General features: G+C 45.5%; 1 protein-coding gene across 12 annotated transcripts in view; it reads right to left on the reverse strand.

The window, feature by feature from the left end:
• EIF4G3 (eukaryotic translation initiation factor 4 gamma 3) overlaps positions 1-16,036 on the reverse strand; it is a 149,531-nt gene continuing 133,495 nt past the window's right edge. For 10 of the 12 annotated variants that reach the window (XM_035901935.1, XM_035901929.1, XM_035901934.1 and 7 more), the window contains 12 exons: positions 15,925-16,018; positions 15,549-15,666; positions 14,099-14,322; positions 12,857-12,972; positions 10,590-10,762; positions 8,295-8,420; positions 7,404-7,485; positions 5,505-5,603; positions 4,420-4,566; positions 3,160-3,241; positions 1,554-1,700; positions 1-582 (listed from right to left, as the gene is read on the reverse strand). In XM_035901935.1, coding sequence (XP_035757828.1) covers positions 401-582; positions 1,554-1,700; positions 3,160-3,241; positions 4,420-4,566; positions 5,505-5,603; positions 7,404-7,485; positions 8,295-8,420; positions 10,590-10,762; positions 12,857-12,972; positions 14,099-14,322; positions 15,549-15,666; positions 15,925-16,018 — 1,590 coding nt within the window. In that variant the 3' untranslated portion in view covers positions 1-400. The other 2 variants (XR_004842978.1, XM_035901937.1) reach the window with 2 other exon arrangements.

Genomic DNA, 16,036 nt, shown 5'->3' on the forward strand with positions numbered 1-16,036 from the left:
TTAAAATAATAAATTAAAAGTTTTCAACTTTTTTTTTTTTTGCTAAACAGATTTGTTTCGCTTTGTGTTTTTTGTAAGTATGAGTCCTTGTTTAAAAAGAAAAGAAAAAAGAAGATTAAAACAGAAAATATTTTCTATAAATAATACATGTGTTTTGGTTTAGTGCTCCCGCCCTCAGGTTTGAAGTTTACTTTTTTTTTTCAAGTACCTTTTTTCCTCCATGATCACCTTTGTGTTTATCTATTTTTACCTCTCCCACTCGTGCATGTGTGGGGGAAGGGGGGGTCTGCGCGAGAATTGGCCTTGCTGCACTGTGATTGGCGAAGACGTGAAACTTTTTAAAAAAATACTTAAATTGTTTCTTTTTTTTTTTTTTTTTTTTCTCTCTGTATTTTAAGTTTTAATTATCCTCCGACTCCTCTTCGGCCTCCCGTAGCCATGTGAAGAATGCTGTGACAGATTTTAGCGCTACTCCTTTCCCGTTCTGCTCCGCTGGGTCCTTGCTGCTTTCCCACTTGTAGAAGGCATCCTCTGATATTACCTCCTCATCATACAGGCAATCAAAAAACATCCGCAACAAATCTGCAAGAATGGAATAATGGGAGAGAACAGCTGTTAGCGCTGTGCAGTTTAAGTAAGCGGACAAAGATGCAGTTACGGATAAGGGGATTAACGTGACCTTTAATGCAAGAGATGCAGATACAAGTAAAAGGAAGGTCTGTTACTGAGTTATTGCTTCCTGGCTGCTTACATACAGCTGAGAGGGACAACAGGTCCTTTGGATGCCGTCGGGTAACTGTGGAAAAGGGAAAGCTGGGAAAGCAGCTGTGGGAACATATTATCTAGGGATTGGCTGGCAAACAGAATCCACAGCAGTCCATCCTCCTCCCACTGGACTGTGCAACCCGGCAGCCTGGCTCCTCTCCAACACCTGATTTCTCCCAGCTCAGCAGGAGGGATAATGGACAACGAGTGCCTTAAACCTAAGGATGATCATGTCGGGTGGTTTTGGACACTCCGATTTTTTTGCTGCGGACTCCCCAGGAATCCCTTCGGCAGCTCCCTCGCATCTTTGCCAACAGAAGTTTTCTGCAGTGTCTCTGGGACAGGACTCCTCAGTTGTCCAACTCATTTCATTCCCTCCAAGTCCACAGACATCTATGGTGCATCAATGCAATTACAACGCCCGGTCCTCTCACATGTCCAGGTATTGTATATTGCAACAGACTGTTTTTTACTGCTCTTTTTTTTTTTTTTTTTTTTCCCTTTCTTTTTATCAGCAGAGGTCTGTCTTCCCTTCTGCATGGCTGCTTACAGGAGCAACCAGGAGAAGAACCGGCCTCTGGCCATGCACTTGGGGACCTGCACTGCTCTAAAAGCTGGAATGTGGGCAAGCAGAAACCACTGTACACTGTTCTCTCTCATCTGCTAGGTACAGAGGTAAGGCAAAGTGCATCCCCTTCCAGTTTCTACCACTTAGACTTTACTCTCACAGAAACAACCTTTCCTTATACCATCAGGGTTCGAATCCCCAGCACAGAGGCAACACTTACTAGGAGGCTGATCAAGTTTTACTATTGATGCTTGTAGTGCATAAAGTGCTTGTAGTTCCTTCTCTGTGTCTGAGTCTAGGTACTTGAGTAAGATCGGCACCCTCTGTTTGATAACAGCATTGTCCACACAGAAGCTAGAAGAGTCCGCTGAGGGGAAGAGAAGAAAACAGGGTCAGTTTTGGTACACAGCAGCAGGGGCAGATCTTTTACTGCTTTTATTTACTCAAATAGAAATCACAGATACAGGTTAGCGCGGAGAGGAAAGAGGATGAGAAACAAGTATTTCTGACCAATGGCTTTTTCTGGAAGTCTTGGTTCTTCCAGTTCCCCAAATTCAACCACTATCTGCAGCGACCCTGGCCCTAACCAGCCTGCTGACACATCCCGAAGAATTCCAGCCTCACTTCGCAGTGCAAATCGTTGTGTTTCCACAGACAACTGGATGTTCAAAGCGTGTACAATGGCTAGGGCTAAAATTTCAGTTCTATAGAAGGATTTTAGAAAATTGTACTTTTTTTCCTAAAAATACTAAGGCAGGAACAGAATCATAAGCAGCACATGACATAGGGAATAAGGATTATATAAAAAAATATGCATTAGAAGTTCGACAGCAACATGGATAAATTATTCAGCAGCTTTTAAGTAGATCGTGCAACACAATTAAGTGATATTTTGAAAACAAAAGGAAAAAAACCTCAATGTAAAACAGAGGAAGATGTTCCTGATAGGCATCAGGGAACCCTTAAACACCCGTCCTCAAGCCCTGTCCCATCTCCCATTAACACTAGGTGGCACCAGAAGGGTTCGGTTCTCAGGGAGAAGAAAGGAGCTGGGCTGCTGCTTTTCCCCCTGCCACAAGATGCAGTTCAGGCTGCTCTCTCCACCATGTGTGACTTTCAAGCTAAGAGCAGAACCGGCTGCTTTACGAGTGCAAGTTTTTGCTTTGCCAGTTGCCAGCAGTAAAATTAAAGAAAACAAAGTGAACTGAGCAGATGTTTCTGGCTGCAGCGCTTTATTCAAGCTCCCCTGAGGGTCTGAGGCTCACGCGTCTGACCTGGGATCCCACCCTTTCCTCCATTTCCAGCTGACGGCCGTACATATGAGTAATCCACACAACCCATCTTTCCAAAATTACAACTTTGGATATCAAACTATTAATGAGACAGAGATGCAGCCTGGCTTCTCTTCTGCAACCCACGCTTCCGCCTCGCATGTGGCAATCTGCAATGGTAGCGTGCCCACGCGTACTTGCTGACACAGGAGTGGAAATACTGATTATCTTAATAACGTCTAGCGCATTTCCACCTTCACTAGAAAAATGAATGAACAATCTGGCATTACTCAGACTCATCTGAAACGGCTGCTCACGCAAGGTCACCGGGACACGCCAGGGCATCGAGAAACACCGCAACAGGTGAAGCACCCGGCTGTTGCAGGGGGAACGGACATCCTGCTCTCAAGCACATAAGAATTCAGTGTGGTGCAAAAATCTTAGTGTGTGATAAAAAACAGCCTCGGCGGAAGGAAAAGTGATATAAACCTGAAAAATGTAAAATAATTCTTTGCACGTCTGGTTTGTATGGTGTCTACATTGCAAGTTACTCACCTATAATAGCTGCTTTACAAACTGCTGTCATTAAAGCTCTAAGGAATGTAGGTGAACTCATCTGGCTTTCATCTAGATTAGCCTGAAATCAAGAGTAAATGGACCAGTGAAAAACATGTCGCCGCAGGAGCGCAACCGCTTCCAAACTCCACTGCTGAAATTTGGCAGCAAGTTCAAGTTCAGCAAAAGCGGCTGCGGTTGAAACCCAGTTCCCCCCTCTGCAAAGCTCAGCTTTCCCATTCGCTTCTGGACACTAGCTCAGGTATGACAGGGAGAAGAGTTCTCGTGCGAGGGATACGCCGTTGAACTACTCCACACCTAGTCATTCCTCTCAAGAAACAAACCAAACCAACAACGCTTGGCTTTTACAACGCCCTTATATGTTTTCTAAGATTTTTAGGCTTTTTCAACAAATTTTACAGCATGCTCCTTGGGTGGAGATTTGTTTGCTTTGTAGAAGAAATTCAGAGAATGGCTACGTAACCTGTCCAAGAGCCTGTGGGTGTCCCCAAATTTCAGTTCCACTCTTGAATTCTCTAATGGCAGCAGACAAATGACATTTGTAACACACTGCTCCAGCGACAGAAATCACTGAAGTGAAGCTGACCAAGATTTAGCTGCAAGCACAGATCTAAATGAATCAGGCTGGGTATAATTTCAGACCCTAGATTAAATATCTGGCTTAAAGGATGCAGCCAGAGATAGAGGACAAAAAGATCACAGTGGGCTGACAGGGCTTTTTTTTTTTTTTCTTTTTTCTTTCCCCTCTCTTTTTTCTCTTTTTCTTTATTTTCTCTTACAGTGCCTGGCCCAACGCACCGGGAAGGGTACAGGTGCCCTCAGTGACTGCCCAGGATGTTTTTGCAGTTGGGCGGGGGGAAATTTGCATTGCTCATGCTGTAAAAAGCGATGAGATGCTTTCATCCCATATTTTGGGAAGAAAGAAAGTAGCAGTGTACTTGGCCTGAAATGCAGTAAGTAGCCAGAAGCAGTGTTTTCAGAGTCAAAAAGCCTGCAGTATTTAAAAGGCAGCTACACAGTTAATATGGCTAAAACGCTTTCTTCCTAAAGCTCACTTTGAAATAACTGGCTGATTATATTTTAGATTTTAATTCTTTGCAAGTGTCGACTGCACAGACCTAATGGTCTTAGTGTCCTCTGCCTAGGGAGGAGCCTGCAGAGACGCTCCTTTAGATGAGAACTTATTTACGAAAGCAGTTAACAAACTGTGTGCAGGGAGGGTGAAAATAGTCTTTGTACCTCTACCCAGTCAAAGATTTGTTCATCATTTGCCTTGTCCTCAACGATGAGTTTTTCTAGCTGCTTGTTCAGCTCTTCTGCAGAGAGTTCTTTCTCTGAAAGTGCTTCTGAGGAACTGGAACAGTCAGACTCCGTGAAGTCCAACTTCTGCAACATCAGAAGTGACGATGAGAATTAGTTAAATGTGCTTTCCTACGCTGAATTACACCAAATGGAGGCAGCAAGCTACGCTTCATTCTGCTTTCTGGCATCTTTCAACTGCTAAGCTACCACTACAACAATTTATATACTTTTTCTATCCCCAAAATTATAAAGCATTTTACAAACACGTGGGAACTACATCATCCGGCAAAGACAACACCAAGCATCTCAGAGCAACTCTAGCCCTGGGCTAGAGCGCGCACAAAATAAAGGGCACGTTGCTCAACTAAAACAACAGGGAGCTGGAATGCAATTACCAGAGCTGGCATGCGCTCCAAGAAAGTGCAGCTAACGCCCCAATTAATTGCAAAATGTGACAAGAGGATCTACAGCCCCCTCACCAAGCCCCAGGCCTTGGTAATCCGTTTTATTTCTTCCTAAGTGCTAAAACGGGGCAGCGGATCACTTGGAACTCCAAAGGGAGACCCTCCAGCTTCTGCCTTAGGAGCATGACCGCCAAGAGCTGAAAGGTGCCCTCCACCAGTCCTGGCTCCTCTCGGTTGTGAAACCCTCCGGGATCATGATGCGAGGTGGAATGAGTGAATAATCGCTACTATTTATTCCAGCCCTTCTGCAGATCATCTGTCCTTGCTGCAAAACTCATTTTTGAGTTCATTCCCCACCACTGGAGAAAAAGATCTCCTAGAGGAAGCCAGCTGATGGAAATGTGTGCCTGGGATTGGAGGGGACAAGCCTGTCCTCCTGGCGCTTCAGGAAGGAGGTGCTTAAATAATCTAACCCCAATTTGGCAAGGGAGACGCTTCACCCTGCATCCCATACCAGCTATACATAAGGATGCGATGGGAAGAGGGTGAACAACCGGGACGTGGGGCCAAAAATCAGCATGCCAAAACTATGAAGCAAACGGCTTGCTCTGAACTCACTTGTTCCATGAGAAAGGTATGTACATCCTCCCCTTCGAGTAAGTAGTCCTTCCAACTGAGGCCAGTCTCCCTCCATAAGGCTCCCACTTTCTTATGGCTCTAAAACACAAACAGTTTGTGCATTTTAAAAACTTGAGAGACAACCAGGGGAGCTTACACAAGCCGGAGTGGTGCAGCTGTGTCAGGAGAAATAAAGAACCGTTCAGCCACCAAACAAGATGAAGTGAAAACATCTGGAAATCCCGTGCAAGAGAAATCATATAGGCAATCCTGCCACAGGTACACACATCTGGTCAAGTGGTCAAATGCCGGAGTGATGGGTAATAAACAAGGCAGAACGTGACACGTGGGGTTTGCAACAACTTCAGCCAGAGATTACCTACGAAAAGTGACACATCTGGACAGGGCAGTTTCCCACGGCCGTGACATGGGGCTGGCAGTTAGATGACCTGGATTCTTCTCCTGACTCTGTCATTAACTCACTCTGTGACTCATTCTCCCCTGCCCTGACATTAAGGCACTGGCAAATTAGCTGCTTTCAAAAAATAATTATTTATGTGGCTGTTTTCTGTGCAGAGATCAAGCCTCAAATTCAGGTACATAATACCAAACTTCACCCTTCAATTCCTAGAATTCATTGCAAACCTCAAGTAGCACAGTTCAACCTTCCGCATCCCCTAATGTCACGCTGACCTCCTGGTATCCTGCCTAAGACGGCACATACACAATTCTGACAGGAATAAAAATACTTATAATCACCAGTTCTTGTCACCCAAATGCTTTGCAAAACCCTTCACCTTACAGCATCTGCACAAGGGAGATCGCTGCGGAGCCCAAGTTAAGCGCTGATAAAAGCAGCCTGATTTTTACTTTACAAAGGGGATTACAACCTTAAATTTACAATGCAGATCGTTAAGAGCTAATTGTGCATAGCTCCTGCTACGATTCATCACGATCCGAATTAGATGACTGATACTATGTTGAAATACGTCCAGGTATTGGCCTGGACAAGATCAAATTAGAAAACTGCCCAAAACAGAAACCCAAGCTTCAACCCCCAGAGCACGGTAGCTTTTCTTTCAAAAAACAAGAGAAAAATAAATGGAAGTCTACTGTCCAAACAAGCATAAGGCTAAAATAAATAAATAAAAAGTCACTATTTGCGCTGCTAGGCTGAAATGCTCCTGGAACTTTCAACTATATTTGAATGCATGCTTTAAAAAAAAAGAAAGAAAAAAAAAAAGGCAAGTGAGGGATTTTACAGGGTTTAAAATAGACACTGTCCAAAGTGCAGTAGTTAGCTGGACTGGGGGGAAAAAAGACAAAAAAAAAAAGACAAAAAATGGAGACAGAGCTGCAGGGAAACCACCAAACTGTTTGGACACACAACTGTGAAATATGTAAGAGAGCTCTAGAAGTTACAGGGTGCAAAGGTGTCACTACCCCTAGTGACAGGTGAATCTTAAGAGTTGGCAGGGTGAGTTTGGATAAGCACCCAGAACTCTGAGAGGCTGCCTGAAGCTTATCCGAACCCTCAGAACCTCTCCGGTCTGCAAGAACAGCTCTCTCACAAGATTTCGGCACTTGCTGCTTCTGGTCAGCCCAGAAATACCTCGAGAATGTCCCTCTTGCGTTATTTCAGCACTCTAGCTTCTGGAAGAAGCCAGGTGCAAAGGTACCTGCAAAAGGGAAAAGTGATAAGAAAAAAAAAAAGTTAACTTTTTGGAACCTTGTCTGGCTTGGTTTGAAACTGGGGATGAAGAGGCAGGTTTCCTCGGTTATCTGGACTGGACGGCCCGTTCCTAAATATCTTCACATGGGAAATGTGTAGGCTTCATGCATAACCAGGTACTCGCTGCTTCCAGCTCCTATCTACGAAGGGTGCATCTGGACACTTACCATTTGTTTGCATAGAAGGTGCAAGATTTCAGCAAGCAAGACGCCGGCTCTTCCCACAGGAAGCAAAGGTTTGCTAAATTCTCTGGAATGAAAGAAAACCAGGTGTTTTTTCTTATAATTTGAATTTGGAATGCAAGGCAAGGGGTAGTGATCTAACCGAGGCAAGAAACCACCTTTAACTTCTCCCGGGGTTAAAGGATGAGGTCTAGCTAGCACCGCCGAAAAACCAGACTTCAGGGATACAGTGCGCTTGCCACAACAGGGCTAACTACAAAGGCTTTATTTTTATGCAACGTCAAACCTGCTCATTTTTGTGGGACACCACATTTGGGTAGCAGTACCCTTTTTTGGGGGGATAGGCTGTTATTTTCTCAACACACTACTTACAGGAAAAGGGAACTGTCCAATTGCCTTCTAGTTAATCCCCAAATATGTAAGGACACGTACAAAATACAGAAACTCTGGTCCTAGAAACAGTTTCCAGCCTGGCAGGCAAGGTTTTGTGCCCATTTAAGGCAACGCTCAGGTGAGTTATTACACTCAGACACGAACACTGCACGATACCCTGCTCTCCTCAAATCCAGTTCTCAGAGCCTCAGCGTGCTCTCGAATGACTCTGACCGTACAACACTGGGGTGTTTTTTAGCTCAGCCGAAACAAACAGGATCGAAGTAGATTTACGGATAAACCCTTCACGCCTGAACAGTGACTACAGAGCAGCAAGCTCCCGTCCCACGTGCAGCACGCCTTTTATCAACTCCTACGAGAAGCTGAGCCTCCAACGCTACTCCTCTTTTATCTACTGACGGGAACCACGCTGTGAAAATACCATAGCACAGCCAGGCAGACAGCTCCGCTCGACCGACGCTGGAAAGAAACAGCATTGCTTACTGTATAAGTTCTCTCATAGAGATTCCTCCTTCTTTTAACATGGGGGTCACCAACTCAGCTAGGTACAACCAAATATGGGGTATATCTATGGCCATGTCATCCGCCATCTCCAAGGTATCTGAAAAACTTCAGAAAAAGGAAAGAAAAATGTCAGGCGCTAAAATTAATTTAATTTGAAACTTGAATTTTTGCAAATCTACGCTTTAAAAATCTTTTGTTACAGAAGAGAGAAGGGGCGAGAAGGGAGGGGTGAGAATCACAAAGGTAGCAACCCCCCTCCCCCCTTTCCATCTTATGCTTTTCAGTGCTTCAGAACTGCCAGGAGTGAATTTCTCCACATGCTAACATGGAAAGTAAGTGGACAAGGCACTGCCTTCTGTAAAACAGATTACGTCCAGGAAAGCTCCATTTACAATAATTCTTATCTCCCAGTAACAAATCATTTGCTAACTAATAAAACCTGTAAAAGTAAAAAAAGCATTTTTGTCTATAAATATAAAACATCCAGTAAATGGAGGCGCCTTAAAAAAAAAATCCAAACATTCACAGAAGGGGGATTAATAACAACAGAAGCCGAAACGTAAGGTAGTCAGCAAGATGTCTGCATTTATGTAAAACAACACAAGAAAAAACGTTCAATACACCAGAGGGAGACTTCCGTCCGGAGCAGAGAACGTGGCAGGATGAATTACAAAAATCGCTCCCCAACTCAAGTTTCCAGAATTGCTCAAAACTCTTCTTTCCGATAAGAGCCTTGGAGGTGGCTTAGCATCCCATGCCTGGTACAAGGCTCTTCTGCCAGTTTTCATCATGATTAATCTCTCCCTCAAAACTGTGAACATTCTGGGGTCCAGTTTAGCGACTATAAACGCGTCTTTTCCCTTGTGCTTCAAACGCAGAAACTGTCTCCTTGTCTTTGTTCTTTGTGTCCTCTGCTACCAGTTCAACCCAGGTTTGTCCAAGCGTTTCTGCCAGACATTGGTTTCCTGTTGTGTATCGCTCCAGCCTTGTGCTGTGACCAGTGCTCGTCCCATAACCCCTAATTACACGGTAATTTGTCTTGCGTGAATAAGTGTAGTGGTTTTCAGCGTTCTTCTCATGTGCCCACTGAACACCACTTACCCTTTCATCATCTTCAGGAGCTTTCATTTTGTTTATGCCACATTCAGACCGCACGTCCCGCTATTTCATCAAGATCCTACTTATTTGGCATCGCAACCACTTATCCACACTCCAGGAAACACAGGAACGGCTTTAATCACAATCCATTAGGGAAATGTATCACTTCAAACGAGACGTTTTGACCATCAGCGACTGTGTGGACACAGACAACTGTACTCCCCGTGGATACACATTTTTTACTGCTGCTCCATATTTTTTTTTTCAGGCTGCCTAAACTTTTCCTGTGAGCCAGTGGATTGCATCACGATGAAATTCACTGCCGGACATGGCACAGGGAGACCACCATTGGAGCGGTCAGTGAGTCAAATAAAAGCAGCAAGATGGAGCAAACTACCCAGAAACTCAGGATCTGGGTGCATTATTTCATCTGCTTGCTCGCTGGCTGCTTTTCGTGGTTACGCCTGTTTTAATCATCCTGCTCTAAGCCCCAGTGAGGGCTCAGCGGTGCCAGGGACCTCCTTGGGAACACGGATCCTTGTACAACTGGACACCAGTTCAAATTCAGGCTGGGAACACAAGACCCAGAGAGCTGAAATGAACCAGCAGCTGAAACTCAGATCCCCCCATCCGATACTGCCCTGGTGCGTATTCTCCTTCTTGTCCCCTTCAGGACATCTCCGCTCCTTAAACCTGAGTTGTCCTGAGAAACAGCAAAGCCTTTTTTACCAGCGGGAGAGTGGCTGGGGTCCTGTGGATGCCCAGGACTTCAGGCGAGACAGCTTCCAGGCATTAACGTCACGCCAAGATTTTTGTTGTCTTCCTCCTCTTTTAATCGTATTCAATGATTTGCCAAAAGGCAAACATTGACAAATGCATCACGAAACAGAAATCTAAACATGCACGTTTAAATACACACCAACGTATTTGCTTAGAAATAAATACTTGAATAAATACGAAAATATTTACATTCACCAAAGCATTTGAAATACTTAAAAACGTATTACAGTAATTCTATTACTTATGAATACACCCAGGCAGAAATGCTCCTTCCGAAAGGATGAGTGGAGAAGGATAAAAAAGCAAGGTGGGCAATCATTCCCCTCCAACACAAGCACTGCTCATTTGCAACGGACGCTGAAGAAAAGGACCCGTTTCTACGCGCAGAATACAAACCCCTTGAAGAAATCCTGCTTGCTCAGCTTTCCCGACTGCACCAACTGATGTAATAACTGGCCCATGTGATCCCTGGTGATCTGGCTCCTCTCGAGTGTCGACTCCACTCCCACCCGCACAAAAACAGGCAGCAGATTCTGGGCGCTCAGCTCCTCCACGCACTGCATCGCTTCCTGTTCGAACGACACACAGAGGATCATTTGCCTGAACTGAAAACATCAAAAAACAGGGAAATGAATATTTGGTGAAGCTGCCACGTGCCGAACTAGGCTGTGGAATCTCATCGCAAATCACCACTGAGATGGCAATCGAACAATAATAATAGTAACAACGAGAATTTAAACCATGCAGGCAACAGAATTTTTCAAATACACAGTCAGGCTCCAGGGTGCAGTTCGGCTGCTCAGTGAAAGGAGAGGAATCGTCTTCTGGATGCCACCAAACCGCCTGTTATTTCACCCGGTACCAAGCCAAGTCAAAAAGAGGACACTAGGTTGGATTCATTGCTGATCTGACCTGGCACAGAAGCGCCTGTGTTACAAACCCAATGCCGTATAAAGCAGCAGAAAATAATTGGGCAGCATCTGGAGGAAAATTTCCTCTTTATCAAGCTTCTTCTTTCTGGCACATGCATTTTGTAACCTAAGCGAATAAAACACTCTTGAATAGAGACCCGCAGAGAAGCGTCACACTTCAAAAACCTCCACTGTCATTGGCAAAGATCTTCCACTGAGCTGCGAGGTTCAGCCCAACAGATCCCAGTGGGCTTCCTGACTAAAGGTGTTTGCTCTTTTTCTCTTAGGTTATGCCTTCAGTTATCAAGAACCAGCAGGCCCAGATGCATTCCGAGAGCCCCCACGGGCATTTTCCTGGCAGTCCCACACCGCGTGCTTGGGCCAGAGCTCTTCCATGCCCAACAGAGCCCGGTGTCTCCAGGACAGATGGGTGAACGTGCTGCTGGCCGACCTCGCTGTCACTGGATGCTGGGATACGGCTCAGTGATTTTAATTGACAGTCAGGTTAAATACTGAAGACTAAACTCACGGAAAATGGCTATTGCTCTGCTATCTACTACCTGAGCATGCTCACATACGGCCTTATTCATGTCAATTTAAGCTGAATTAGTCAGAAGGTTTGTTGCACGCTGCATTTGAAGAGCGCTGAGAATTTACAGTTCTCAAGTAACCCCCTAATGCAAACAACCTGCCTCAACCTGATGTACTTTTTTTCAGCCAGAGGTGCGCTTGTCTGATGCAATTCAACTTGTATTTCCATCCGGCCATAAAAATCTGTCATCGTATTTGCAAGCACAGAAAATGAAGCAGCCCTTTAGCCCCAGACATGCCGGGGTTAGGCTTTGAACTCTATCACAAAAATAAAAAGGACCGGAGGCTACTTTGTTAACCAGCCGCGCCGTCCCCGACTCCTCCTGCTGGGATCCGCCAGGCCAGCAAGCTGGGGGACGTTGTGAATCAAAGCGTGTTTTTTTTTTTTAATCTAATAATTTCTCCTGATAATTAGATGTGAACCCAAACCAATCCATCCTAAGAATATTCTTCTTTCCGATTTTAATTGGAAGCCCAATTGCACAAAGTGCAAGCAGCAACTCTGCTTTTAGGGTGCTCAGCTGGGAACTCCCTAGTGCTGCTGTTTCCAACTTGGCAGGTTTTAAAAATTTGTTTCAGCAAAAGATCAAACGAATCGGCTTTGCAGCGAATGTACCACGTCTTGCGAATTCCCTGGACAAGCTAAAAATCCATTTACAAGGGAAACAAAATTTCACCCTTTAACTAGGAAGTGATGACAGCTGCTCAGGAATTGTCAATGTTTATTAAAAAATACTCTGGAGTGGTTCCTTCAATATTGAGCTTTGCTTTATCTGCCTCCAGATCGGAACAGCACATGCTTTGATAACTGAATGAAAACCTCAGTTTATTTTCCTGCTAGCTTTTCGGCTTCCAAAATTGCTGTTGTTATGGAGCTGCTCAGTGATTCATGACAGATACGCACACATCTTGCTACTTATAACACACAAGCCAGGCTATTTTTTTTTTTTTCTTTTTTTTTACTAGCAGGGCAGAAAGCAGTTTGGGAGACAACTCTCCTAAAAACACACACGGAGTTGCTGCTGCCCAAATTTTGACAGGCCCCACCACTTCTGCTGCCTCTGTGCGAGCTGGGTGCTTACAAAGACACAGTTCAGGGAGGGGAAAATGCACTCCAGCCCCCCAGGCCTTTCTGCTAAGTGAGGTTTTAATTTTGCTTACCTTAAAATCGTTAATATGCAAGAACTCATCAATGATAGATTTGCATTTTCTCTCTATTTCCTCTTCTGATAGCGAAGGCTTTTCTTGAGCTGGAGCTGGGGGAGCTTCTGGCTTGGCTGGGAGAAATATAAGGAAAAAAAAAAAACAACACAGATTTGGAAAAGGAAAATCCGCATCATTTTCAGAAAAGAGACGTCACCAGAGCAAGGTGTGTTCCCTGCTCCATCATCGGGCACGGGTCACTTCTTCCTTGGCTCCACTTCCCCCTGTATGAACTCCCAATATTTCTGTAAATCAACCTTCTCATAGAAATGCAGCTGGCAATGGCACAGCCTGCAACACCTCCAAAGCTCTCGATCGACATTAAAGAATTAAACCTGGAGCCATTACAGCATGCTGCAAATTTCAAATGGTGCTGATCCATGGGGGCAGCAACCCGAAGCAATCTCCTGACCACCTCTCCAAAACCTTGGTCCCTGTGAAGCTCTTTAGAAAGTCCCAAAGTGTCAAGATGTGCGTGCCCTGTGTCGTGGCAGTCGAGATGTATTCCCCACTGTAGCAGTTTCTAGATCTTTCCCAGGGAAGGAGCAAACCACTGTACTTATCGCAACGGTTCCATCCGCAGGGAACATCGCCTTATGTGTCCTCAGTATTTTCTTGCTAACAAATCAGCTCAAGCTGGCAGGAGCCAAAAGCGGGAGCTGCAGCACTGACGAGGTGACGCCACGCCACGCTGTACTGAGACCTGCTTGGGACGAGTGCTGGCCACAACGCAGTGCTAAAGATACCGTGCACGGTGTGTCCCACATCCAGATCACCGCTCTGGCCCTGGGAAATGTTTGGGAAGGGTAGATACAGCTTCACTGGGCACTGAAGCAGCAGTTCTGCAGAACTGATGCTGATTTTAGGGACTTCTAACCCAGAAACCAGTAGCAACAGTGACAGGATACGAGCAGGCAAGACAATGCCACGGCACGGTGGTTGGCTGCTCTCTCCAGCCGTTCAGCTCTGACGAATCTTAGGGAGGAGCTGGGGAGAGGAGGCGATGCCAAGGCCTGTACGAATCAGCTGCGTTACCAGCCATTGGGAGGCAGATCACCACTATCGCAGCTTGACAATGCGTCACTGTGGGCCAAATATTCACACCGCTGCACTGAAACCTGTCACCACTTCTGATAGATTTTTCCCTTCTGCCTTTTCACACACCCAGCAAGATTCCCCGAGCGTGGACAAGCCGCTTACCAGGCTCCTTGGGTTTGTTCCTCTCCGCCTCTGCGCTGTTCCTGTCCACCTCCATGCCGCCTGTTAACTGCTTCACCGTCTCCAGCATCTCCCTCCGCTGCTCCTCTTGTGCCTGGTTGTCGAGCAGCAGCTCTTTACTGCTGCTGCCCCGCAGGAAGGTGTTGGGACGGGAGAGGGAAGGTGGGAGCGGTTTGTCGTTCTTCTCCCTGCCCGTGCTCCCGCGACTGCAGAACAAAACCACAGGCGCTTAAAGGTGATGCCATGCTCGCAACGCCAGTAATGTCAGAAAAGACACTGGGAAGCTTTATGGTAAAAGGAAAAAACCCAGGACCCAAACCCAGCACGATTGTTGTCTCAACTTTTTACAGTTGTAGCTACGCAGAACATAACTGAAATTAACTCAAGTCTCAGAGATGCACAAACACAAATATCTGCAGAGCAGACAGGTAGAGCCAACGCTTCCTAGAGAACACACAGAAAAGCAATAAAGTCCTAACAGCACCCATTTTATGTATAGAACGGTGAGTTTTAGAACGTAAAGGCACTGTTTTACTGTGAAATTGTATGAGCGGTGTATTTTTTTTACCCATTTATTGAAAAATAGTTTCAGAATAGTGAAGGTTACCAGCAACAGGTGACAAGGATCTGTCCTATTAATTACTGTGTTAATGAGTAAGATGGGCAAAACGACACCAAAATGGAATAATCTCCAGGTAAGCCAGAGTTTTAGGTGAAATAGGAGGGAAAACATCAGAGGGGCAAACCCAAGAAAACTGCCCAGCAACTGGCGTGTACTGGAAGAACCAGGGACATTTTAAATGAACTGTACATTTATAAACCGTGCCTAGAGATAATAAATTATTGAGGGTTAATACATGTTTCATGCTATGAGCTGGAGTGGCTGCAGCCTTGATGAAACCAGGGGGTGTGAGAGCACAGCACGGCCATGGCGCAGAAGCGTGGGCAGACTCGGTCACACCTCATGGGAAGGCTCAGGCACAGCCAGAGCGTTTTAAGAGCCCAGCTAAATTTCTGGAAGGTTTTTAGGTGCGTTTTTCTGGATAAATAAACCAACTGACCTGGCTGAATCCACGGCTGTTGAATACAACCTGCATACCTGTTTATTAGAACGTTTTATCTGAAGAGTTTTTAATCTGTTCTAAAGCACCAGTAGTGTATCCTTTAGGTAAAGGGTGACTGAAAGGTAGAAACTAAAACATTCACTGTGATGGCTTTAAAAATTAATACCACCTGTCTCTCCTATGGTATTATAAAAGATGCATGTGGTTTAAGTTAGCTCAAAGTACAGAGGGCAGGAAAAAGACCCAGCCGTTCCTGGAAACTCATGAAATCCTATTTTTTTTCTGTGTGCTGGTAACTAGAGCAGCAAGTGGAAAGCGCAGGAGTACGGACAGCGGAAAGGAAAAATCACTGGCGGGCCGAAGCTTACCTAGTTAAGGCCCTGCGAGAGTCTAATTCCGAGGATGCGGATGAGGCAGATACAGATGAGACTGGAGGCTGCAGTGCAGAAAATCTGTTCAAACTAGTGGCACTTGGTCGCAAGGAGTCTGGGAGATTGTAAAGACAACACAGAGAGGAGCGACAACAAGGTCAGTAGCTGCTGACACCTTGGCAGCACAAAATCATTTAAGCAATAGCTCTTTTTGGAGCCATGGGGAGAGAACTGAAGGGAAAAGGCTCATCCTGCCCGACTTTAACCCTGCTCGCCAGGCAGTCACACACAGAAACGAGCGTTCCCACCCAGATCCGCTCTTGGCAAGGATGGCTGGCAGCAAAGCAGAGGGTGAGGACCTGTCCTGACTTACCCATCTCGCTCGCCTTTGCTCCGCCACTGCTGCCCTTTCCCCAGCTGCCCAACTGGGCTTTAGGCACGAGCTGAATCTTCTCATCTATTGTGGGCTATAAAACACATCAGGA

The sequence above is a fragment of the Egretta garzetta genome, unplaced genomic scaffold (assembly GCF_000687185.1).
Source record: "Egretta garzetta isolate BGI_Z169 unplaced genomic scaffold, ASM68718v1 scaffold69, whole genome shotgun sequence".
Taxonomy (NCBI): Eukaryota; Metazoa; Chordata; class Aves; order Pelecaniformes; family Ardeidae; genus Egretta; species Egretta garzetta.